We start from the raw sequence: 24,501 nt of genomic DNA, 5'->3' as shown, positions 1-24,501 counted from the left end.
AGATCAAGGCAGAAACGCATGGCACTTTGAAGTCCCAGCCTTAAAAGTCACACAGCGTCTGTCCTACTATGCTGTATAGACTGATGCAGCTACGAAGGCCTGGTGCGGTAAAAATGAGGGGAACAGACCCATTGACAGGTGTGCGGTGAGATTATAGAAGAGCATGTGTGATGGGACATATTGTTGTGACCGTCTTTAGAAAATACAACCCGCCATACAAGTTGTTCATTCATTCAGTCAGTCAACAAACATTTATCAACTACTTCCTACGTGCCTGGGAAGGGTACTGTTAAGGCCTGGATATTCGAAGATAAACAAAACAGGATGACTGCCTAAAGAAACTGCTAGTTGCAGGAGAGAAAGATGATCTAATTAACTATCTGTAATAAAATGTTTTAGGGACTTTGCCAGAAGTCTGTAGTGGTGCTAGCTCAGCAGAAGGGGAGGTGGTACAGTTCCTCAGGGTAGTAACATATGAGATGGCTCTAGAAAGGAGCATAAAGCAACAGTTCTCAAAGTGTGGCCTGTGTGTCCGTGGGGGTCCCCAAGACATTTGCAGGAAGCTTGTGAGGTCAAGCTGTTTATATAATAAGCCCTGGTCAGTGTGGCTCAGTTGGTTGGAACATCAACCCATACTCCAAAAGGCTGTGGGTTCAATTCCCAGAGTGGGCACATAGCTAGGTTTCGGGTTTGATTCCTAGTCGAGGCATGTACGGGAAGCAACCAATCAATGCTTGTCTCCCACATTGATGTTTTTCTCTCTCTCTTATCCTTTCTCTCTAAAAGCAATGAAAAAAATGTCTTTGGGTGAGGATAAAAAAAACTACATAATAATACTAAGACATTATTTATTTGTTTTTTTATATTTTTTAATTGTATTTATTTATTTTTAGAGAGGGAAGGGAGGGAGATAGAGAGAGAGAAACATCAATGTGTGGTTGCTGGGGGTCATGGCCTGCAACCCAGGCATGTGCCCTGACTAGGAATCGAACCTGCGACACTTTGGTTCGAAGCCCATGCTCAATCCACTGAGCTATGCCAGCTAGGGCTATTTATTTGTTTTATTGTGTCGGTATGTGTACTGATGATGCAAAAGCAGTGGTGTGTAAAACAGTGGTGTCTCAGCATGAATAAAGACCATCCCAAACCACACAGAGTTCTCATCATATCCTTCACTGCCGTGTACTCACTGAAAAATAAGAATCCAGTTGCACTTACGAATGCCCTTGATGAAGCAATGCAAATAATTAAATTACTGAATCTCGGCCCTTGAGTGTGTATTTTAATATTCTGCATGACAAAATGAGAAGAACTCATGAAGCACTTCTGCACACTGAAGTATGGCGGTGGCTTCAGGGGAAAGCTCTTGCGCAGTTGAACTCTAAGCTGAAAGAGCTGTTGTTTTCTCTCACACTGATTTCATTGTTCTCGAGCACATTTTTACTTGTGAGAGCAACTGACAAACTGTGGCCATTCACGCTGGGCTGTTTGGCAGATGTTCTCTTGAAAACCAGTGAGGTGAGGCGAGCCCATCACATTAGGGGAAACAACTGACAGTATTTGTTGCCAATTATGCAATCAAAGCTTTCAAGCAAAAATTAGAATTATGAAAAACTGGTATCTGTCACCACCGGTTTGACAGCTTTCAAAACCAGATGGTTTGATGCGATTGATGGTGATATTAATGAATTGGGTTTTCTATACTGTTTCATGAAATGTGTTAACTTTTGGAAGACCTGCATAGCTCAATGAACTCATATTTTCCAAGTGATCAGTGCATGCTGTTACAAAACTACGTATGGTTAAAGACCTATTCCAAGCGCAAGATTGACCAATGTGTTATTAACAGAGGATGAAAAATTCATTAGTTTGGCTTCAGGCTCTAGATTAAACTCTAAGAAACTGCCATTTGCTGAATTTTAGGCTAGCATCAAAAAAGAACATCTTATTAAAACACTGCTTCCTTCTCCAACTGCGTGTCTGTGTGATACTGGATTTCCTTCCCCTGCTTCAACTGGAAGCGCCACTTCAGATTGAGTGCGGAAGCAGGCCTGAACACCTAGCTGTCATCTATTAGACCAGACGCTAAAAAGCTTTGGGAAAATGTAAAGCAATAATACTCTTCTTATTCATTGTTTAAATATTTTGGATAATATCATTTTTTGAAGATTTTATTTATTTATTTTTAGAGAGGAAAGGGAGTGGGGGAGAGAGAGAGACAGACAGACAGACAGACAGACATCAATGTGCGGTTGCTGGGGGTTCTGGCCTGCAACCTAGGAATGTACCCTGGCTGGGAATCGAACCTGGGACACTTTGGTTCCCAGCCCACGCTCAATCCACTGAGCTATGCCAGCCAGGGCTAATACTATCATTTTTTATAAAATATGTTATCTGTGAACCTATAATGAGTTTATTCTTATTCTTAAGTAGGTAAATAAATATTTTAATGATTTTCTCCAATTTAATCTCTAATATGATGAATAGCAATAGATATAATCTACATTAAAAAAAAAAACAACTCTTTGTTGTCCTCAATCTCCTAATAGCGAAAAGGAGTCCTAACACCCAAGATTGAAATCCAAATTTAAGGGGGTCACATACACCAAAATAATGGATATGCTGGGACCAAGGACTCGGGACCCTGAGTGAGCAGACTGGGCGCATTCAGAGTGCTGGACGAAGCTCCGATGGGCTTCAGGGCGGGGCAGGAGACAGAGGAGAGGCGGGAGGGGCGAGGCTGGCCAGTAGGCGAGGGCCAGTGCAGTGATCACGGATGCAGGCCTCAGACTGCCTGGGCTGAATTTTGGTTCTGTCACTCGGTTCCGGTGCACTTGGGGCAAGTTACTTAACCTCTCTGTGTCTCAGCTTTCACATATTTAAAATAGAGTTAGTAACAGTGCCGTTTGTCTAGGTCTGTGAGGACTGAATGAAATAATCTGTCTACAACACTTGACATAGTGCTTGGGCACAAAGAAAGCACTCAAATATCGGGCATTTTTTATTAAGGTGTTTTTGGGACTCTAGTAAGAGAGAGTTTGGAGGGTCTTAGCAAGAAGAAGACATGACTGGATCAAGATGTGCTTAGAGGAAAAATACAGGGAGGGTGTGCACGGTAGGTGGGACTTCTCTCGATGCAGCGTGGTCCTCGGGGTGAAGCAGGCACAGCTGAGCCCCACTGGCTACTTTTGGGGTGGAAGTGTTCACTCTTAGGAAGGCTCTTGGAGTATCTCAGTGTGCCACTCACTTTAGAAACTATTTTATATACAACTGGGAATCCGTTTTCTTTTGTAGAAAATTTTGCTGGCCCATTGACTTTCAAATTTGGGTTGATTTTTTTTTCCTTCTACTCATGTTCATTACTCGTTACCAAATCATTTCACTCTCCTCAGGTAATTGGCTGCCTGGTGCCCATTCTTACATGACCATAGTTCTGAGTGTAGCCAAGAGTTACCATGGGCACAGTCAGCAGAGTTGGGCTGGTCCGAGGGCAGCTCACAGGGATATGGCACGCTGGTGGCCAAGAAATCACTCGGTTATTACAGAGAGTAAAATTTAGTTCATCAACAATATATTGAGTTCACTCTGTGCCAGGCCCTGAGGAGCAACAGAGGTGAAAGAATACTTCTCACCCCTACCTGAAAGAAGCTTGTAGGTCCTTTGGGTGGTGTGCGGGGGTGGGGGAGGGGTGAGTCATGTTCGCAAATAACTGCATTGTGAGTTTTGTGCAACAAGCGCTAAAACAGAAATAAAAGCCAAGTGCTTTAAGAACCCAGAGAAACATATGCTTCAGGCTTGGGGAGGCTGGCCAAGGCTTGATGGTACTTGAGCTGAGCCTTGAAAGAGGCATCATGTTCTAGCAGGGAGGAACGGGCAGGTGAAGGCCTTTCTATGGAGAGAAAACATGAGTAAAGATACAGATGAAGAGAAGGCAGAATCAATGCATAATCGTGGGAGCCAGTGCAAAATGAAAATGCTAAGCCTTGTTCAAAAATGATGAAAAAGTCCAAGACAGGGACACCAGAACCTCCACCCAAGCATGGAACTTTATGATGGCAGAGGCCATGCAACTGAGTAGGTGGCATGCCCACGGAGCCAGTCTTGAATGCAGGATGCATACAAAGAAGGGGAGGTCAGGCTTACCCGAAGCGTAGCTGTGTGAGAGTGAGTAGTGGAAGATAAGTGTGCACAGGCAGGCTGGAGCCAGGTGTGTGGGTGTCATGCTTAGGAGGATGGACTGGATGCTGAGTTCAGTGAGCAACCTCTGAAGTGTGGAGCTGGGAATGACATGGTCAAAGGAGTGTTTTGGAAAGATAGTGGCAGCAATGTAGAGGCAAGGCTTGAGGTGGTTTGGGAGGGTTGAAGAGAGGACAGGGGCTTGGGAAGAGACTGAAATATGGACCTGTAAGAAAAAAAATGCTTCTGACCACTAGAAGAAGCAGCAGGGATAGCGTGGAGAAAAGGGATGCAGAAACATATCAGAAGTAGAGACTTTTGGGTAACTGACTTGAGAAGGATGAGGAAAGGGGTGTGCAGAATTGATACTAAAGTGGTTAGCCTCCGTGGTAGGACCGATTTAAAAAAAGTCGAAGGAGAGGTGGTCGGTGAGGAAGTCAGGCATTCAATCCATGCTATTTGGCCAACTGGCTGATTATCTGCCGTGATTTTATTACTCCGCTAGTACTTAACCAAAGCAATAAGAGTTAAATGGTGGAAATAACTGAGTAATAGAAATTCTTCAGCAAAGGGAAGTCCTGTACCCTCATTAATTCAATGGAGCTCTGAAATGCCCATGGGTCCATAGCACACGCTAGTGGTGTGGCGAGGGGAGCAAGCTTCGATGAAGTCAAATCCAAGCACATAAGGCTTCAGGTCCCTGCGCACCTCTCCAGCCACCTCTCTCACCACATCCTGCCCATTCCTGGGCTCCAAGGCTGAATCAGTTGCTTTGTGTGGTAGCTTTCCTTCCTCACTCCACTGCCACACTTCTGACTCCCATGTGTCTCCCAAAGCGCCCTCTGGGCATACTGTTCGCTCTCGCCCTCCACTACCCCCGGTCTAGATTGCTCCCCAGCCACACCGCGTCTCACTTATCTAGTCATGTGGGAGCAGGTCTTATTGGACATTGCATCTGAGTCCTAGTGCTGTGCCCATCACAAGGGAGATGCTGAGTGAATGTTTGCAGAATACATGAATGAATGAGGACGTCAAGTTTGTCCCTGATTGAAGCTCAAAGCTCATTCAGTTTTGGATTAAATAGTTGACAGATTTTAGTTCCAAAGAAGACAGGTGATCTGCAGTTTCTAGGCAGCAGAAAGTCTACTGCTGCTGGTTAAACAACCAAGCACCAAATGGGGCTCAGAAAAGCCTGTGTCACCAGTTTTGTCATCCTGACACCCCAGCCCACCTGTTGTGTAACCAGAGACCTGGAAGGAGCAGGGCCATCCCAAGAGTGAGACTGAGGTGGGAGTGGTCCACACGAGTGGACTGGCTGTGGAGCCTGTAAAAATATTAAAATACCAACAGAAAGTTGGACTATTTCTATTATCACCAGGAGCTGGCATTCATAACTGACGTCAGTGATAAAATACTCTCTCTCAGAGACGGCCTCGCTGCCTTCTCCCACCAGAGTGCACCTGGGCCCCCCTGCAGAGCAGTGCAGAGTTTTAATCATGCCTTTCTCAGACAGAGTACAGGCTGTTTATCTGCCCTTCCTATAAGCTTGGGCCCCTCCAAACGCCCTCTTCCCTCCTCATACTGGTAACGTCATGGCGACCTTCCTAGGGCCCTGCCTGTCCCTTCTTGGGACCTCTGCATCCCTCCTTTCAGAGTCAGGGAGGCATCCAGAAGGGCCCGTTGGCTCCTAGGAGCCTCTCTGAGTGGAGTCGGAATCTGAGTGCTGGAAGCGGGGGCTGTCGTGGAGCCAGGATCCCCGCCCCTGTGCAATATGCCTGAGGGAGCAATGTCTCAGGGGCGGGGAGGGGGTGAGGACATGCTTCTAGCCGTCCGTTCACTAGCACGTGTGTAACTTGTAGACCTCACTCAGTGAGCACATCCTTCTGAAACACCTTCCCTCCCCTTGTGCTGAATGAAGTTGGAAAAGATTTTAAAAGCTATAGACTGGCAGTTTGCTCTCGGAATCAGCAAACAAGTTAATTCTGTAATGTATATTGATGTGCCATCTCGTGTGGTGATACGAGTCTGTCACTCATAAATAGCAGCTGTAAGAATGAGCACCCCCTGGAGGGCTGCTCTGATCTCTCGCCTGGGACCCTGTGCACCTCTAGAGCAACATGTGAATCCTGGGGTGCTGGTTGAGGTTGTTATGTCTGTGCTGAGTTCAAGGACAGACTTACCAGGTGTAGACTAAGAGCTCCTGCCTTCAGGATAAAACCCGAGGGCACCCTTCGGGATGTGGGTCTTGTCACACCCCAACTTCCTGTCTAGAATCACAGCACCACCATCCTTGCATTCGGGGCGCCAGCTTTGCTGAGAGACATCCACTTCCTGAGACAAGCTCTGCTCTCTCAGCCTTCCCACCTTGGCCATGCGGTTCCTTTGCCTGGAAGTTTCCATTTACCCCCTCTCCCTCATTTAAGGGAATATTTCACGACTAAGTTCTAGCATCTTCTCCTGTAGGAGGCCTCTCTTTGCTCACTTCCCCAGGTGGGATCAGGTAGATGCACACTGTGTTTCTGTAAACCTGTGTTGCAGCTAAGTAACCTTGCCTGTCTTCTGGCCCATGTTGTCCTTGTTGTCCTTGCCTTCTACCCCTTTGTCTACCTCCAAGTTCAGAACACCTTCCCATGTGCTTCCTCTGGCCTTGGCTTTGCCCCTCCAGCAGAATTCTCTGGGAGGTTGTTTCTTCTGCTGCTCTCAAGGCTGGTTGTGTTTTGCTACATGCTGTTCTTACAGTCCCCGAGAGCCACCACCAAGTTCAGTGCTGGTGCTGTGGTGAATCCCAGTCAGAAATCTGGAGAAATCCACTCCTAAGCCTTTTCGACAAACACCACCACCACCAACAGAAGAGTAGAATCCAGTGGTTTCTGATTGTTGTTTTTTGGAGAATTTATCAAGGTACGTAAGATACGTAATCAAATAGCCCAGCAATTTTCAACTGGTGTGCCGGAAGGACTTTGAAAACATACAACACCCAACTATGTCATCAGGGGCGCTAACCTCTTTTCCCTCATATTGTCAAATAAAAAAATGACAACAGCCAACACAACAATAACAGTCCAGTGTGAACGAATCAAAATTATACCTATTTTTTGGTTCAGGTCAGCAAAAGATATCATATATTTTTTGGTGTGCTGCAGAATTTTAGTAATTAGTTTATGTATGCCATGAGATGGAAAAGGTTGAAAATCACGGAAATGGCTAAGTACAAGTTGAATGTTGTTTTTTCCTCCAAAACTCAATGTATCTGACACTGCTTAGCTTAATTTTCCTTTTTCTCTGTGCCTTCGGGGGGCCCTTGAATGTCTCGCAGCGCTGGTGCTTCAAGGACGGGAGGCCTGGGACCCTTGGCTGGTCCTTGGCTGCCGTGGCGGACACTCCAAGCTTAGCTCTTCAACCCTGGCAAAGGCTCGATGTCTTCCCCCCCGACACTTGGCCAGCCCTCCTTAGCCACCTCTCTTCCTGAAAAATAATGACCTGCTCATTGCAAGGCCTTCAATGACCATTTTCTCTCTATACTAGTAATCTTTCCTCTTTCAAAGGAGAAAAGAGAAAAAAGGAAAGACTGTGATGTTTTCTTAGTCTCTATAAAATGTCAATCTAGTCTATAATGATTTCTTTTCAATGGGAAAAAACTTCATTCATCACCTTAGTTACTAATTCTTCAATTAACTATTCCCTTCCCCCACCTTTTTTAAAATCATCAGTACCCAATTATTATTAAGCACTTCATGGCTAAGCCCGTTGTTTTATAGTCAGTTTTGTGGAGACACCATACTCTTTTCCTCAACCCTTGTAAAAGCAGTTGAACACGGGCAGACTTTTACAAAACCGGGCATCCGGTGGTCACTTGCAGACTCACTTAGAGGCTCACAGGTGGGGATGAGGTATTGGTGCCCGTAAGAATCATGGGGAGCTCTTCAAAGTCTACTTGTTTGCCCTCTTCTCACCCCACTTCACCACTGGGTGTACCCAAACGTAGGAAAATGAACATTTTACAAAGCTCTCTTGGTGATTCTAATATGCCCCCTGGCTGAGAGTCATGGTCAAGTTGGTTGCAGCTAGGTAGAACCCATCTGGTATAGTTCATTTCACATGAGTTAGGGGAGCGGGATGGGGGGAGTCAGCTGTGATGATTCTGGGACACTTCTGGAAGAGTTACATTTTGGGTTGCATCTTGAATAAGAATAACAACGCAACGACTGGTATGTGCTGAGCATGGGCTGTGTGGAGCACTTTATATATGGCACCACATTGAAAGCTCATCAGAATCCTGCTGTAAGGCAGATGGTATTATCCCATTTTTACAGGTGAGAGAAGTGGAGCTCAGAGAGAGCCAGTGCTTTGCCCAGAATCACACAGCAAGTGAGCAGCGGAGTTGCTGCTTAACCCTTTAGTCAATGTGGTTGCAGCTCCGACTGCCTTGATGTGTCAGAGTTAGTGGGAGGGAGGCAGCAGAGGGCCATCATGTGGGGTAATGACAAGAGCATTATTTCTTACCTGAGCAAAATCTTTGAGGAAGAAAGACATCTGGGCTTATAAGAAGCCCTAAAGCCAATTATGGGCATCACTCTTAGGCTGGAAATTGCCTTTCTGTCTCTAAGAAGATGAGAAAGACCACGTTTTTATTGTCATGAATAGTTCTGGTGTAATATCATCCACTTCCACTTTTCTCATTCCACAATTATAACTTATAATCATAGTCACTTACTGGAGGTCAGAGGGACTTTAGATCCCACGGAGTCCTGTTTCTTGTTGGACACCCTCAGCTGGCAGGTGTATCCACTCCAGGAGAGGCAGCAGAGTGCAGAGCAGTCGTCCTCAGCTGGGGGGGAATTTGCCTGCCCAAGGACCGGCAGCATGTCCGGAGACCTTTCTCATCATCACAAATGGAGAGTGCTACTGGAGTCAGTGGGTGGAGGCCAGGGATTCTGCTAAACATCCTTCAACTCAGAAGAGAGTTCCTGCAGGCGCCTTCTTGCCTGTAAGCACAGTGCTGGGTGCAGCAGAGGCTGGGAGACCAGGGCTGTGCCCCAGCCCCTTTTCTTCCCTGCTTTCCCTCACTCCAGTGAGTAACTTGGCTCCGAGACAGCCTGGGACTGTGCCCTGGGCCTCTGCCCCGGCAGACCTGTCATGATGGCCTTGCTGAGACAGTTAAGTTTGAAGAGGCGGGGAGGGAAATGCATGGACCAAGAGCTGAGGAACTGGTTTGCAAACTTGTCCTGGACAATTGCAAATCAAAGAATGGGAAAATGGAGGGATTAACCGCTAAATTTGTGAACTTAGAGTTCTTATGTTTAATACATGTGGGCATGATTTCAGTTTCAACTCTCCCTAGACCAGCTAAATGGAAAAAACTTGAGCTCAGTGACAATAGAATCTCTGGAGGTCTGGACAGGTTAGCAGGAAAAACTTCCAAACCTCACACATCTAAACTTCAGTGAAAATAGCAGCACCTTGGAACGTTTGAAAAAGTTGGAATGTCTAAAAAACCTGGATCTGTTTAACTGTGGGGTTATTCATCTGAATGACGACTGAGAGTGTCTTCAAACACCTGCCCCAGCTGACATACCTGGGTGGCTGTGAGAGACAATGGAGAAATCCCTGACTCAGGTGCCAAGGTGGATGGAGTGGACGAAGAAGAGGAAGAGAATGGTGAGCAGGAAGAGTATGAGGATGAAGGTGAAGTCAATGGGTAGGTAGAAGAATTTGGATGTGACAGAGAAATTGATGAAGAGGATGAGGATGAGCATGAGGGTGAAGAGGAGGAAGAAAGCCAGAAAGGTGAAAAGACGAAGAGAACCAGTTAAGGTTAACATGCCTGTTTAAATGGCTTTAATCTTTATCTGTTATTTTAAATGGCTCTATTAATTAGATTCTCTTGGATGATTCATATTAAAGAATCATCTAAGAAATATAAAACTTAGAGCTCTCATTATGAAGTAAGGCAAGACCTGGGTTGGCAAATTTGCAAGCCAGACCTTTAGCCAGGTTTAACTGTAACGGAGTGGTCGTCTCTCTGCAATCAAGAGCTCAGCAAGCACAAAATAAGTGCAAGTAACAAATTATTCAGAGACCTTTCCAACCTCTATCTGACCTTCTTGATTCATTTGCAGAAGTAATTGCCTGTGGAAATTGATGTGCTTTTATCTGTTGTGCTATTAAAGCACTGGTTGGAATGAGGTTGCACAGACTGCATTGGTAACGGGTTAGCACGGAGTGGGAGCTGACGTTTTATTCCGCAGATGAGAAGTACCTGAAAATAACCTCTGTCTCCCCTGTAAGAATTTGGCTTGTTAAGTGATATTCACCAACACGGCAGAGTGTCAGTGTGGTATAGGAATGTGTGCTATTTTTAGCAGGATATTAAATGAGAGTTTGCAGGCTTTTCTTGTTATGTAATGGGGAATGCGTGAGTGTTTTATATTCCTTGATTTGGGGGGGCACTTTCTGAGCCCAGGCAGTAGCCGTCCAGCTTGAGGAGGAATGAGGGCATAGAGCCTACAGGAAAGTTGGAGCTGAGTAGTAGCCATTTCCATCACAGCGTCCCGTGCATCAGGGGATAGTCAGTTATTACCCCTCTTATTTCAGGGGGATAATTTCTAACACCCCTAGTGGATGGCTGGTGGAAACCGTGGATAGTACCAAACCCTATATACTGTGTACTGTATTTTTACCTATCCATAGATACCTTTTCACAAAGGAAGCATTTCACAGTGTCTTGCTGGCACACTGAATTGCCAGCATCACTACTCTTGCCCTTTGGACCATTATTAAGTAGGATACACACGACAGTCCATCAGACTGATAACTGAGACAGGTAGGAAGCAGAGTGTATGCAGTGTGGATGTGCTGAACAAAGGGATGACTCACGTTCTGGGTGGGATGGAGCTGGACAACTCCAAATTTCATCACACTACTTAGAACAGAGCACAACTTAAAACTTATGAATTGTTTATTTCTGGAGTTTTTACTGTGGGTAACCATGGGGTCTGGAGAGCTTCCTTGGAAAGTAAAACCGCGGGTAAGGAGAGACTGCTGCATCGCTAACCTGTGGGTCGGTTTCCCACTGTCTCCTCGTCTTACTGCCATTGTTCTGTCTGGTTGGGTCTGGGTAGCTGCCTCCATAGCCTCTTTCTGCTTCTTTGCTGTGGCTCAGTATCTCCCTCCTACCTCAACCACGTGATTGGAGGGTTGGGACTTCAGTCTCCCTCCCCCAGATGTTGTAGATTGAGTTCAATCACCATTGGCCAATGATTTAATTAATCATGCCTATGTAATGAAGCCTCCATAAAACCCCAAAAGATGGGGTTTGGAGAGCTCCCATGTTGGAGACCCAGAACACATCCATGTGCCGCCCTGTGCAGGAGCCTTGCCCTATGCAGCTAGCTCTTCATCTAGCTGTTGAGTCGTGTCTTTTATCCTCTGTAATAAACCTGTAGTCCCTGGTTGAGTAGCTCAGTTGATTGGAGCATCATCCTGACAGGCTAAGGTTGTGGGTTTGTGCCCTGGTCAGGGCACATACAAGAATCCATGATTCTTATACAAGAATCTTGTATAAATTCTTATTTATACAAGAATGCATAAATAAGTGGAACAACAAATCAGTGTTTCTCTCTCTTCCTCTAAAAATCAATAACAATAAAAATAATAATACCTCAGTATTCTAGTGAGTAAATGGGTTTCCTGAGCTCTAGAAAATTCATCAAACCCAAGAAGGGGGTCGTGGAAACCTCTCATTTATACCTAGGCAGCAGCACAAGTAATAACCTGGACCTACACCTGGCATCTGAAGCGGAGGGCAGTCTGTGAAGGTCTGTGAGACTGAGCCCTTTAGCTTGTGGAATCAGTGCTCTTAGAATCTGATGGAACTGTAGGACACTCAGCTAGTGTTGGAGAATTGGAGGTAGTGCGTGGAGAAACCCCACCCACATTCGTTTGGGTCCAGAACCCTTACTTTCGACAGCCGAACCTGAGCAGACTCACCTCTTTGGGACAACCTCTTCCGTGGTTACAGAGCAGCGCTTCCTGAGCACCCGCGAGATGCAGAGGGGAGTGCCCCCACAGTGCCCCACCGCATTTCCGCACTCCAGAAAGTTTTCTATTTAATGAAAAGCACAAGCTACATATCAGACAGGATGTATCCACTCAGAGCCAAGGCTAACGGGACTAGAATCCAGGGGCGACTGATGGAGAGAAGTTAATACTGGGTGGTTCAAGAAAGAAATATAAGATTTATTTCAGATCTACCCCGTGCCAGCATTGCAATTGCATTTGTCATGTAAATTCATTGAATCTTCACAGAAACCTGAGCGGTGGAAATTATCCTCTTGGGACTTGAGTTAGTGTCAGGACCAATAATTCAAATCCAAGGTTCCTTTTCTTTAGAGCCCAAATTATTTTCATATTACCATGTTGCTTCCCAACAAAACCGCTGACTCACCTGAGTATTCATTTAATGTTTGTGGAATTAAGAACCCGGGGATAACCTTAACCACTCTGCTATTAATTATTGTTATTATTTATTGAGCTTTTATTATGTACCAGGTACTGCGATAAACATTTTATATATATTATCCCACTTATTAAAAATAAACTATAAGGTGATTAACTCATTATATGTGATGAAATTAGAGAGGGTGAATGATTATCCTGTGGTTGGTAGAGGAACCAGGATCCCACATTTTAGCTTTTTGTTTCCAAAGTGCACTCCTTGTATTCTCCCCGCCATGGCACTGAGTAGTTAGTTACTTCCTTTCTTCCCATTGTTACTACCCATTTCTTCCTAAGACTCGTAGCTGTGGATTTCAAGTCACAGGACATGGGATTTGAAAAGTTAGTCACCAGTTGCCATGCCAATAGAAACATTATCTTCACACCCACTCCATCATCATCACATTAGAATCAGCAAACCCCGTAATAGCAGCGAAGACCAGGAACACTGCAGCCACCGTCATGAAGGCCGTATGAAATACAGTAAAGGCTAATGTGGTTCCCAGGCCCGTGCCTTCCCTACGACCACCACCCCTCCTGCTTGCCCTTCTTCAGCCCCTCCTAATCCATGAGTAACTTCAATGCATGAGTAAGTAGTCAGTATTTCAGCCAAACTGTCACAGATACAGCATTTATGGAATGCTGAGACTTTTTTGAAGGCTTTTGTGTATCACGAGCTTGGTTTAAAACAGCTCTTTCTGGATTCCAATATTTTCCTATAATGATACATTTTGAGTCCATTTATGTGATGAGAAGACCATAGTCACCATTCAGGGTAGGCGTTTGAGGTTAATGTCTTAATGAAATGTCCTCTGGTGTATGTGTTCTTGACAGTTGACTCCAGGGCAGTTAACTCAGAGAGAAGATAACATGAAGGGTTTCTATGTTCCAGCTCAGTAGTCTGGGTACTTATACACGGTATCTCACTTAATTCCCCCAGCAACCCAGGGAAGTGAGCACGTGGTTTTCCTTTTGTCAAACTGACAGAAACAGAGGGGAAAAGAAATAATTGGTTTCTGGCCACACAGCTCTCAGTGGCTGGGCTGGAATTTGAACCCAGGAAAGTAGAACTTTCAGACCTCATCTTTCTTTCCTTCTCAGGAGATAATATGTGGGTGCAGAAGTCACTGGGCTTACCTGTCAGGATTTGCTGGGCTGCCCTTAACATAGAAAGCAGAAGAGTCCACTTCTCAGCTCCTCTGCCCTGGTAGACCCTTCTTGCTGTATCACTTGGAACGCAAGTGGGAGGGTGTGTCTGGACTGCTTTGAGCTCCAAGTGCCAATGCTGTGCGTGCTCATGACCTTCCCCCCGCAAACCCATCTGACTTGATGAGAAGCTCATCCTAATCAGCAGGCTAATGGGAAATTAAGGATCATAAAAGACTGCTGATTTTATTTTAAGGGAAATTTATATTTTAAAAAAGAGTTTCTTTTTTCCTTCAAAAGAAATGAAGTAATTAAGTCTCATTAAAATAAGTAGCAGTTAGGCATCATTTCAACAGATATTTTATTTCAGGCAGTATTTCATTTAAAAGCAGGGATTGGAAAAGGCTTATACTGCCTCAGTTTTTCCTGTTGGTCCCTAGGAGATCTGGGCATGGCGAGATAGCCAGGATATGAGCAGAGTTGAGGGAAGAAGAGAAGGAGAGAGACAAAAAGAGAGAGAGAATATTTTATTATCTATAGTCAGAAAATGAGCTCTTTCAAAATAAGCTACTTTTTTCTTTTCGATCTGCCTAAACTTACTCTCAGAAAAATAAATGGTGAATAATCCAGCCGACCATGAAGAACAAACCAATGTTTATTGCCATAGAGCTCGGCTACATCTTCTGAAGTAGAGCATGAATTGCAATAGAAAACAGAAAGTTGTAGTACTTGCTTCTCAGAGTTCCCAGCAGTAAGAGTATCACCTGGGAACTTGTTAGAAATACACATTTCCAGGGGCATTCTGTGAAGTGTAAAAGGATGATCCTGAAGTTGATGGTGCTGAGGATGGTTCTTCAGCATGGACTCCAGCCAGGCCACCCCGCTGTGAATTCTCCCAGTAGACATCCTTCTTGTTGACCCAAAGCTTTTAAGCCATTTTCTAGGGCCTCACTTTAAAATATATGCAGCTAAGGATTACCACATCTTTTAAATATGAAAGTTAGGCAAACAAAAGTGAAGTAGGGAAACAAACACCAAGCAGGGAGAAGAAAACTTAAAACTATACAGGGTCCGGCTGAAATAATGCCATTGGGTGTGGTTGGTGGGGTATGTGAATGTCTTGCATGAGATGGACAGCAATTTGAACATTTCACCTAAAATGTCATATGGTATACTTGAGTTTTACATTGTCATGTTACAGAATTACATGCTCATGATTTTGTAATAAAAGATTTTTAATGTAATAAAAAAGGGTGTTATTTGTGCTGGACCCTGTATTTATTGCTGATATCCTTAGAAAACAAGAGAATGTATTACATTGATGAAACAGAACAAAATGCTATTGAAAAAGAGCATTCAGAAAATGAAAAATTTCATGGAAATTGCAAGTATGATAGCAAATAAAAATGAAACAAAGAGGATAGAAGGTAAAAGTTGAAGAAATCTTTTATAAGATGATAGAAAACAGGAGAGAAAGATAAGAAAATTGGATTAATCCCTGAGTCTGACACTAGAATAACAGGAGATCTGAGAAATGGAAGGAAAATGAAGAGGAAGAAACCATCAAGGAGGGGAAGGGAGAAAATACAGACAACTGTAACTGAACAACAATAAAATAATTTAAATTTAAAAAAGAAAAGAAAAAGAAAAAAGATGAAATACAAATAAAAATGCTAATTACATTTAAAGTAATGCTAATTAAAAACAAAAAAGAAACCATCAAAGAGATAACCCAATAACTACCTTAGGTGATGGATGTTTACTAAACTTATTGTAGTGATCACTTCTCAATATGTACATACATCAAATCAGTGTGTTATATACCTTAAACTAATACCATGTTCTGTGTTTATATCGCATTAAAACTGGGCAAAAAAGAAGGGCCAGGGGAATCTTTTGCCAGGGTGACTTTGAAAGCCTACTTCCATTTTTAAGAATTTTCTCTTCAGTTATTGTTTTTTCCTGATTTGTCACTTTTATCGATAGTCGTTCCCTCTGTGTGTTCACTTGTCTTATGCTTCTTCCGTCTTTTTCTGTGATTTGGCATAAGGGCCGGGAGAGATGTCAGAGAGGCGATGTGGCAACAGTCCTAGGGACCCGTCCTCCGTGACTAGCATGTCCCCATAATTGCTAAATGGAGTTTCCAGATGAGGAGCTAACAAAGGTCTCGTGGCCTTTAGCTGGGAATTCAGGCTACAGAAACAAACACAGGCTTAATTGTAGAGTCATAGTTAAATTTGATTTTAATGTCGCATCAGGAACTTTGCAAGAAAAGTTGGTTTGGATAGACCCATAAATTACCAACAGAGGGCAATCATTTTTTATTGTTACGAAAAGGAAAAAAGCTCATTTTAGTCCTTTCTATATCTCTAAGCTTTTGAAACACTTGCAGAGGAAGATATTTATTTATTTACTTACTTATTTCAGCCTTCTCAAGTTTAGGGATAAATTATACTCTGCAAGGTTGTTAACTAGAAGTTACAGTACATTTTGCAATAGAAATAATTTTACAAATAATGGCCAACTTGCTGGAGGAGCCAGAAATCTACCTAACCCACTGATTAGCAAAGGCTACTGGTGAGGCTCTAACAGCTCTGCAGAAGCTGGCCTCCCAGAGTGCCAGAGATGCCCTGCCAACTCAGACACGGCTTCTTCCCTTCCTCACTTCCCTTGGGTAGCAGGCAGATCAGGTGCCCATCCAGTTTCTGGGCCCTGAAGTAGATGTCCCAAAGGGAAAGAGGTGAGGGAAAGGCGAGGAGTGTGGCTGATGAGTCTAGAGACTGGGGAGCTCAGAAGAATGGGGAGCTAGACAGCAGGTTCAGTGTAAGTGAGAATAGCAAGGGGCTAGGACCTGTGGCCTGCTAAATACACCCCTTGAGTCTCTTTTCTCTTCCACCAAAAAATCCTAGGGGTTGAGCTACCTAATTCCTTTTCCACTGCTGTTACGTTGACTAGGGTTGCCCTCCAACCTGGGTTCATAGAACTTACCTTTTGAGAAAATGTGAAGAATTTTGTTCCAAGTGACAAAAGAAAGTTGAGTAGAAATAAAAAGAAGTATCCTTATTATGCTTCACCCAACTTTGATCTGCTGGAGACAGAAGGAGAAGAAGAAGAAGAGGAAGAAGAAGGAGAAGAAGGAGGAGGAGGAGGGGGAGGGGGAGGAGGAGGAGGAGGAGGAGAAGGAGAGGAAGAGAAGGAGAAGAAGAAGAAGGAGAGGAAGAAGACGAAGAAGAAGAAAAGGAGGAGGAGGAAGAAGAAGAAGAAGAAGGGGAGGAGGAGGAGGGAAGGGGAGGAAGGAGGGGAAGGGGAGGGGTCAGGATAGGAGGGGAGAGCAAAGAGAGAAAAGAAAATTTCTTTGAAGGGCATAAATTTCCAGGTTGAAAGGCTTTACTGAAAGCCTAGCATAATGGATAAAAAGTGAACCACAGCAAAAGGTCCATTATTCTGAATTTTTAGATCATTGAAGAAGAAGAGTTTCTAGAGAGAAAAAAAACAAGTTCAATTTGAAGGATGAGAGATCTGAATGCTCTTGACTTCTCAATAGCAAAGGAGCACAGTGGAGAAATGCTTCCAGATTCGGAGAGAAATGACTTCTAATCTGGAATTCCACACCCACTACACCGAGCTATTAACGGGCTTGAAGAGTAAACATTGGTTCTCAAAAGCTGTGCTCCCATATACCCTTTCTCTAAAAGCTGTTAGAAGATTCCTTCCACCAACAAAAAGGGGTCAACCGAGAGGCAGGAAGACGTGGGATACAGGGACTGGGATCTCACCCGAATCCTAAGGGAAGGGACTTCCCAGGACGCCGGGCAGAGCTGCCCACACAGCTGTGAAGCCACAGCTCAGAAGCCTCCAGGAGAGATTTCTTTACAGAAATGAAGGTGATAAATTCACCAATGTGTTTCAATATATCAAGAAGACACATTGACCTGTGGGAGAGTTTGGAATCAAATTGGCAATAAGTAAACTAAACAAAAAAAGACAAATACCATTATTGGCTACCACAAAAAGAAAACATTGCAGAAAAGGAAAAGTAACCACAGTATAGTACAAGGCTTAGCTGTGATAGCATTCATTTATTAATGATCATGTGAATATAGGTAATTATCTAACCAATATGATGATAGAATTATGTTAGGAGGGTGAGATTGGAGGTGAGGTAAGAAAGAGCTAAATTCTCAGAGGTCAATGGATAAGGCCTACAATTGAAATGTCAGGATATAGCAGTTTGGGCATGGTATTAAAATACGGAGATCAACAGCGAAACAATTGGCTGATACAGTGGAAGTGGGTGCTTCAGCAGAATAGAAAACTGGGTGAAAAGGAAGATGGCCTAGGAGAATAAGAAATTTTTAAATGTCTTGGACAGTTGGCTCTTTAAACTTTGTATGTATTATCTATACAAAAACAAGTACTAAATTTTAAAAAGGAAGACAAACTTTTGCCATTCTTCCCCCCAAATTCCATATAACGATTTCCATTTAAGGGCCAGAGAATACTATCTCACTGTTCTTCGGATGAGACCTAAAACTCTTGATATGGTATAATATTAACTGTAAACCACTCAAGTACAGAAATAAACCTCGTATCTGAATCGGCATTTTGTCTCAGGTTGGAGAGGTCTCCCTCCTTCCTCCCCAAAACAGCAGGGCCAGCTGGTCGCCGTGTAGAGTCACGCGAGGCTTCCTCTGCACCGAGGCTCAGTCACGACAGTGGCGTGACTGCCGCACTCTCCCTCCCTTCCTCCCGCCTCACGCTCAGATGTCTGCTCAGGCGGTAGTCTGACTCACGCGTCTGCCCTCCCAGGTAGGTTGTATTTGAGGGCATAATGCTGCATATGTGAGATATCAGTAAAAAAATGTATACATGAAAAACACAACTTCCTTCATATGAAATTAGAGAAGGGTCCTGGTGGGTGGCTTATTTGGTTTGAGCGTCTGTCCGTACACCAGAAGGGTGTGGGTTCGATTCCCAGTCAGGGCACATACCTAGGTTTTGGGTTCAGGCCCCGGACTGAGTGGGTACAGGAGGCCGCTGATCAGTGTTTCTCTCTCACATCAATGTTTCTCTTTTCCTCCTTCCCTCCCCTTCTTTCTCCCTCCCTCAAATCAATGAAAGCATATCCTCAGGTGAGGAATAATTAAGAATTAATAATAATAATGATAAAATTAGAGAAGGGGCATTGAGAACAGAATCATCCATTTTTAGGAATCATAACATTTATGATAACAATGATAACCCAATAAGGCCCTCCTGAACACCCTGGACCTTCCAGACTCTCAGAACCAGAGTGGGAGGGGAACAGCCCTGGGCCATGAATGACGTGGTAGCCCTGCTGTAGCTGTGACCAGGACCATGATCTCAGACCTGTGCCTGGTTCTTGGACCATTAACAAGAGAGCTATTCTTTCTGTATTGATTTGGTGTAACTATTTTTTATGCTCAAGATTAAATTAGCTTCCTGGCAGTCATCCTGCAAAAAGCACCTGTACTCCTCACACGTGACCTCTGGCTGATTGTGGACCAGAGAACAGAGCTGAGGTAGGACTGCCATTCAGGCTGATTGGGTTGGGGTCAGAGTGGCTGGGCACAGGAAGCGACCTGGGCCGTGGGAGGCTGGTGCTGAGCCCACGCGGGAACAGGACTGGGGCAGGGGAATAGGTGCTTTGTCCCTGTAGTGTATGATGCTGTTATGAGCTTAGAAGAGCTGATGTCTGCATTATTCAGGCTTCGACTGTTGCTTTTCATCTGCCTCCTTTTGTTCAGATCGACACCACTCCCTGGTAGCTCTTCGGAGCCGGTGGCACTTTGTGATCCTCGTTTACAGTTCTCTTCAGGTAGACTTGTGTCCTCGGTTTTTCAGGCAGCCAGACCCAGCCGCTGCCGAGCAGACCGAACTGAAGACAGCCCTCCCTTGCCTCTAGATCCAGGGCTTCCTCTCACGCTCTCTTTTTTCCCTCCCTTCATCTGTGAGTTAGGCCTAAGATTATTTGAAAATAATGACATGGTGTGTTTCTCCCATGGGGTAGTATTCATCAATACAAAGGAATGAACTATTGACATACGTATGCAACAAGGTAGACAGATCACAAGGATAAGTGGGAAAAGCCAGTCTCAAAAGATCACGTACAGTATGATTCCATTTATGTAACACTCTTGAAATGACATAATTATTAAAAAAAGAAGAGATTAGTGGTTTCCAGGGGAAGTGTGAATAGCACAAGGGAGGTCTCGGTGATAGCAGGACGGTTCTGTGTTCTGAATGTGGGGCTGATTATATGAATCTGCACATGTGATAAAATGACACAGAATCATATGCATACTTTAGAGCAATGCAGATCCTTTGGTTCTGATATTGGTGCTGTTGTTATGTGACATGTAACCAATGGGGAAGCTAGGTGAGGGATTTATAGAATCTCCCTGTATTACCTTTACAACTTTCTGTGAATTTATAGTTATTCCAACATCAATTTTTCTTTCTTAAAAAGAGAAATGAGCTATTGCTGCAACAACATGGATGAATCTCAAAATAATTATGCTGAATGAAGGAAACTAGTCAATAAAGTACAAAAATATAAAGATGAATTGGACTACCTTAAAACTAAAACCTTTTATGGTGCAAAAAACAATACCATCAAGAAAGTGAAAAAACAACCCACAGGATGTGAGAAAGTATTTGCAAATCATATATCTGATAAAGAATTTATATATGTAAATAAAATTCTTTATACGTATATATAAAGAACACTTATAGCTCAATAATAAAAAGACGAACAACCTAACTGAAAAAATAGGCAAAAGATTTGAGCGGACCTTTCCCCAAAGATATATGAATGGTCAACAGGTACATGAAAGGATACTTAATTTACCTCATTAGCCATCAGGGCAATGCAAATCAAAACCACAGTGAGCTAGCAGATCACACTCATTAGGGTGGTAATAGTAATGAAAACAACAGGTAATGAATGACAAGTGTTGGGAGGATGTTGGAGGCACTGGGACCCCTTATACACCATTGGTGAGAGTGTAAAATGCTGCAGTTCTTCAAAACGTTAAACATAAAGTCACCGTGTGACCTAACAAACCCACAGCTAGGTGTATGCCCGTGAGAAATAAAAGCATGTTAATACAAAACTTTATACATGATTGTTTATAGGAGCACCATTCATAATAGCCAAGAAGTAGAAATGACCCCGATGCCCATGAACTGGTGAATGGATAAATGAAAAGGGGTTATATCCATACAATGAAATATTACTCAACAGTAAAAGGATACACCTTGAAAACCTTGTGGCAAATGAAAGAAGCTAGCCACAGAAGGCCACATATTGTGTAATTTAATTTATACGAAATGTCCAGAATAGACAATCTATAGAGGCCACAAGTGGTTGGCTAAGGGACAGGCGGGGGGCAGACAAGGAATGACTGCAAATGGGTCAGTGTTTGTCTGGGGGACGGAAATAATCTACACTGAGATTCAGTGATGGTTGTACAGCTCTGTCAGTGCTCTAAGAGCCATTGAATTGTATACTTTTGTAGATGTACTTATGGTATATGGATCCTATCTTAATAAAGATGTGTGTAAAAAATACATAATATATGATTCAATTTATATGAGTATTGAAAATGCGAGCTAACCTGTGGTGACAGAAAACACCAATGGTCGCTCAGCAGGGGGAAGGTGGAGAGTAGGGAGAAGCAGGAGAGGGTGGAGAGACTACAAAGGGACACGACAAAACTTTTGGGGGTGATGGACATGTTCACTATTTTGATTATGGTAATGGTTTTGTGGGTGTATGCATATGTCAAAGGTTGCCAAATTGTACCCTTTAAACATGTGCAGTTTATTGTACATATGGCTTATTTTTTTAAAAAGCCAGAGCACAAATGTGTGTGAAACTCATGAACCTGACAAATATTTATCGGGTGCTGGTATAGTGTTAGCTCGAGGGGACACAGTGGCAAGGAAAAGATGAGCCCAGTCTTCAAGCAACTCATACTTTGTCAAGAAAGAAGCACATGCTATATGAGCTCTGTAGACATGGCTGGGAGTCAGGGTCGCCCTTGTGGGGAGGTTTCCCGGATGTGTGGGCACTAGAGTTCAGCATTCCAGTGCAATGGGAGGTAGAGGTGGAAGGTGGGGTTTTGTGATGACATTATGGCTGTCCTTCATGACACTAATGTAAAAGCACAGAGTATGTCCTTGCTACATCTCAGAGGGAATCTGGTTTTATTCTCACCACATTAAAGCCACGCTTTCCCCCCAGGACTCACATGACAGTGAAATGGATTGCTGTATTAACGTCCTGAACAATAAGTGCAAAGCAAAGATAGAACTTCCTTCATCGCCCTCGGCAGACTGGCTATGATTTATTTATTTGTGATGACACATTCCAGGTCTGTCCTTCTGCTACGCTGTTTGCTGTGTGAGGGCCAGGACTGAGTGTCTCATTCACCCTCCTGGCCCCTGTAGGCAGTATAGTGCTGGGCACATGCCGGGGTTTGATAAAGATTACTTGCCAGTAGGTTCGGATTTGGGTTGATGTGGAGCCCATAAGAACACGTCTGACTGGTGGCCTCAGCCATGGTTCTTGCTCTCTGTGTCCTAGCTCTGGGCCCAGTCACGTCAGCTCTCGTCCACCCTGGACTTGTCCTGCTGGTTTAGTGTTAGGAGACTCTTGTTTGTGGCCCACTCCCAGAGGCTCCTGGGGTGAGATTCTCATGGGAAGGTCAGGGCAGTCTGTCCTGGAGAGGGCAGCTCTGGCCACTGGCCTGCTTTGGGCAAGGTGGGCATTCTTGGGCCCTGGCTCAGGGACCGCTCATATGTGGTTTCTTCTCCTCTTCCTGTCTCTAGCACTTCTTTATGCCACCATCTTCGGGAATGTGACAACCATCTTCCAACAGATGTACGCCAACACCAACAGGTACCACGAGATGCTCAACAGCGTTCGAGACTTCCTGAAGCTCTACCAGGTGCCAAAGGGCTTGAGTGAGCGAGTCATGGATTATATCGTGTCCACCTGGTCCATGTCCAGAGGCATTGACACTGAGAAGGTAAGGAGGGCAACAAGCTCAGATGAACCACTTACTGCCAGCTTTCCTGAAGAGACCTGGGCGCTCTCCCAGGGCACTTGTTTTCACACCTGGCTGTGCTTCAGAATTCACCTGGGTAGTTTTGCGTGTCCAGGTCCTACTTCCAGAGATTTTCATGGCTTCCAGATCAGCCTTGCTCAAAGGAGCAATTAGGAGCCATTATTTAGAAAATTGGAAAGGCAGGGTATGCCGCCTGGAGAAAAGAGGAACTGGAAGTCTAACTGTCCAGGGTGGAATTTCCCAAACATATGTGATAAGAATCAGGGCCACCCTGGGTGAGGTCACCAGGATTACTGATATTCCTTCCAACTCACGCAAGGATGGCACAAGATGGCTTAGCATTGCTACTGATCCCGTGTTTATTCAGACTTTGGATATTTTGTTCATCATGGACTCTTTGCATGAATTTTTTATTTTTTAAAATATTACATTAAATAAACTGTCATCTGTCTCAATTATTGACTTTTTAACATCCCCTTCAGTTCTGTGCCCAAGGCAGTTTTGTGGCTTCACTTTAGTCTTGGCCCTGATAAGAATCTCACGAGGTGATCATTCAAAGAAGTTTCCCAGCCTCCACCCCAGACCCATGGAATGAGAATTGGGGGGGAGGGTATGGAGAGCCCAGAAGCCCGCCTTTTCAGAGGTGGTCCTATTCATCAGAGGGGTGCGGGCAATGCTGAGCAAGGGCGTGTGCCTTCATCAGCAGCTGGCTTGCGCAGAGCCGCAGGTGGCCACCTCCCTAGGCATCAGTTTTCCCACCTGGAAGATGGAAGTGGCCACAAATCCCTGTTGTTTTCTACGAGTTGCGTTTATTATTCTAGGTGCATTTCAGTGAAGTGAAGAAAAATTCGTGGTATTGGACAGAATGAAGATAAGCGGACTTTCTATTATGCACTTGAGAATTATCTCCTTTTTATGTTTTCTATAAGCCAACATGTAACCCTAGGTCAGTTTTCCTCTGCTTTTCAGTCTTTTCAACTACACTTCTCCTTTTATTGTCAGCTGGTAAGTACTTAGGGAATACCGATTCCTCTCATTGTTGGAATGAGGAAAACAAAGATAACACTATTGCAAAAATGCCTTACGACACATTCAAAGCCAAATTCAGTTGGCTTTGGACAGCTCTTCATGCTCCTAGTCTTCCTCCATTAGAATAGTCAGTTGAGAATTGACAGTTCAAAAGGAAAAATTGGACTAAACTTAACTGATCCAAATTTAAAAGGAACGATACTTTGGTTTGGTTAAGCGCCTTCCATTATAACAACAGTGACATCACACTGACATCACCGCACCAGCTACAGTGACTTGAATGTGCATTAAGCACAAAAATTTACTGCCTTCTCCACACGCCTGGTCCTGCATTCCTGCTTCACCCAGGCTCTACTACGACCCTGCTGCTATTACTATTGAAAGGGATAAGGACACAGAGGCCCAGTTAATTTTATTAACTGCCCCGGGTCACAGAGTTAAGATCACAAAGCTAACCTGGCCGAGTAACTCAGTTAGAGCATCGTCCAAATATGCCAAGTTTGCGGGTTCGATCCCCAGTCAGGGCACATAAAGGAATCAACCAATGAATGCATAAGTG

At 44.1% G+C, this 24,501-nt stretch overlaps 1 protein-coding gene and 1 pseudogene across 2 annotated transcripts in view; both read left to right on the top strand.

Annotated features, from left to right (window-relative positions):
* The window catches only part of KCNH1 (potassium voltage-gated channel subfamily H member 1), a 322,441-nt gene that overhangs the window by 195,052 nt on the left and 102,888 nt on the right, over nucleotides 1-24,501 (top strand). For both annotated transcript variants that reach the window (XM_028530771.2, XM_028530770.2), the window contains exon 8: nucleotides 22,675-22,874. In XM_028530771.2, coding sequence (XP_028386572.1) covers nucleotides 22,675-22,874 — 200 coding nt within the window. The remainder of the gene's footprint in view (nucleotides 1-22,674; nucleotides 22,875-24,501) is intronic.
* Nucleotides 8,781-11,702, top strand: LOC118498189 (annotated as a pseudogene).

This window comes from Phyllostomus discolor, chromosome 14 (genome assembly GCF_004126475.2).
Source record: "Phyllostomus discolor isolate MPI-MPIP mPhyDis1 chromosome 14, mPhyDis1.pri.v3, whole genome shotgun sequence".
Lineage (NCBI taxonomy): Eukaryota > Metazoa > Chordata > Mammalia > Chiroptera > Phyllostomidae > Phyllostomus > Phyllostomus discolor.
This window is presented reverse-complemented; position numbering and strand designations above follow the sequence as displayed.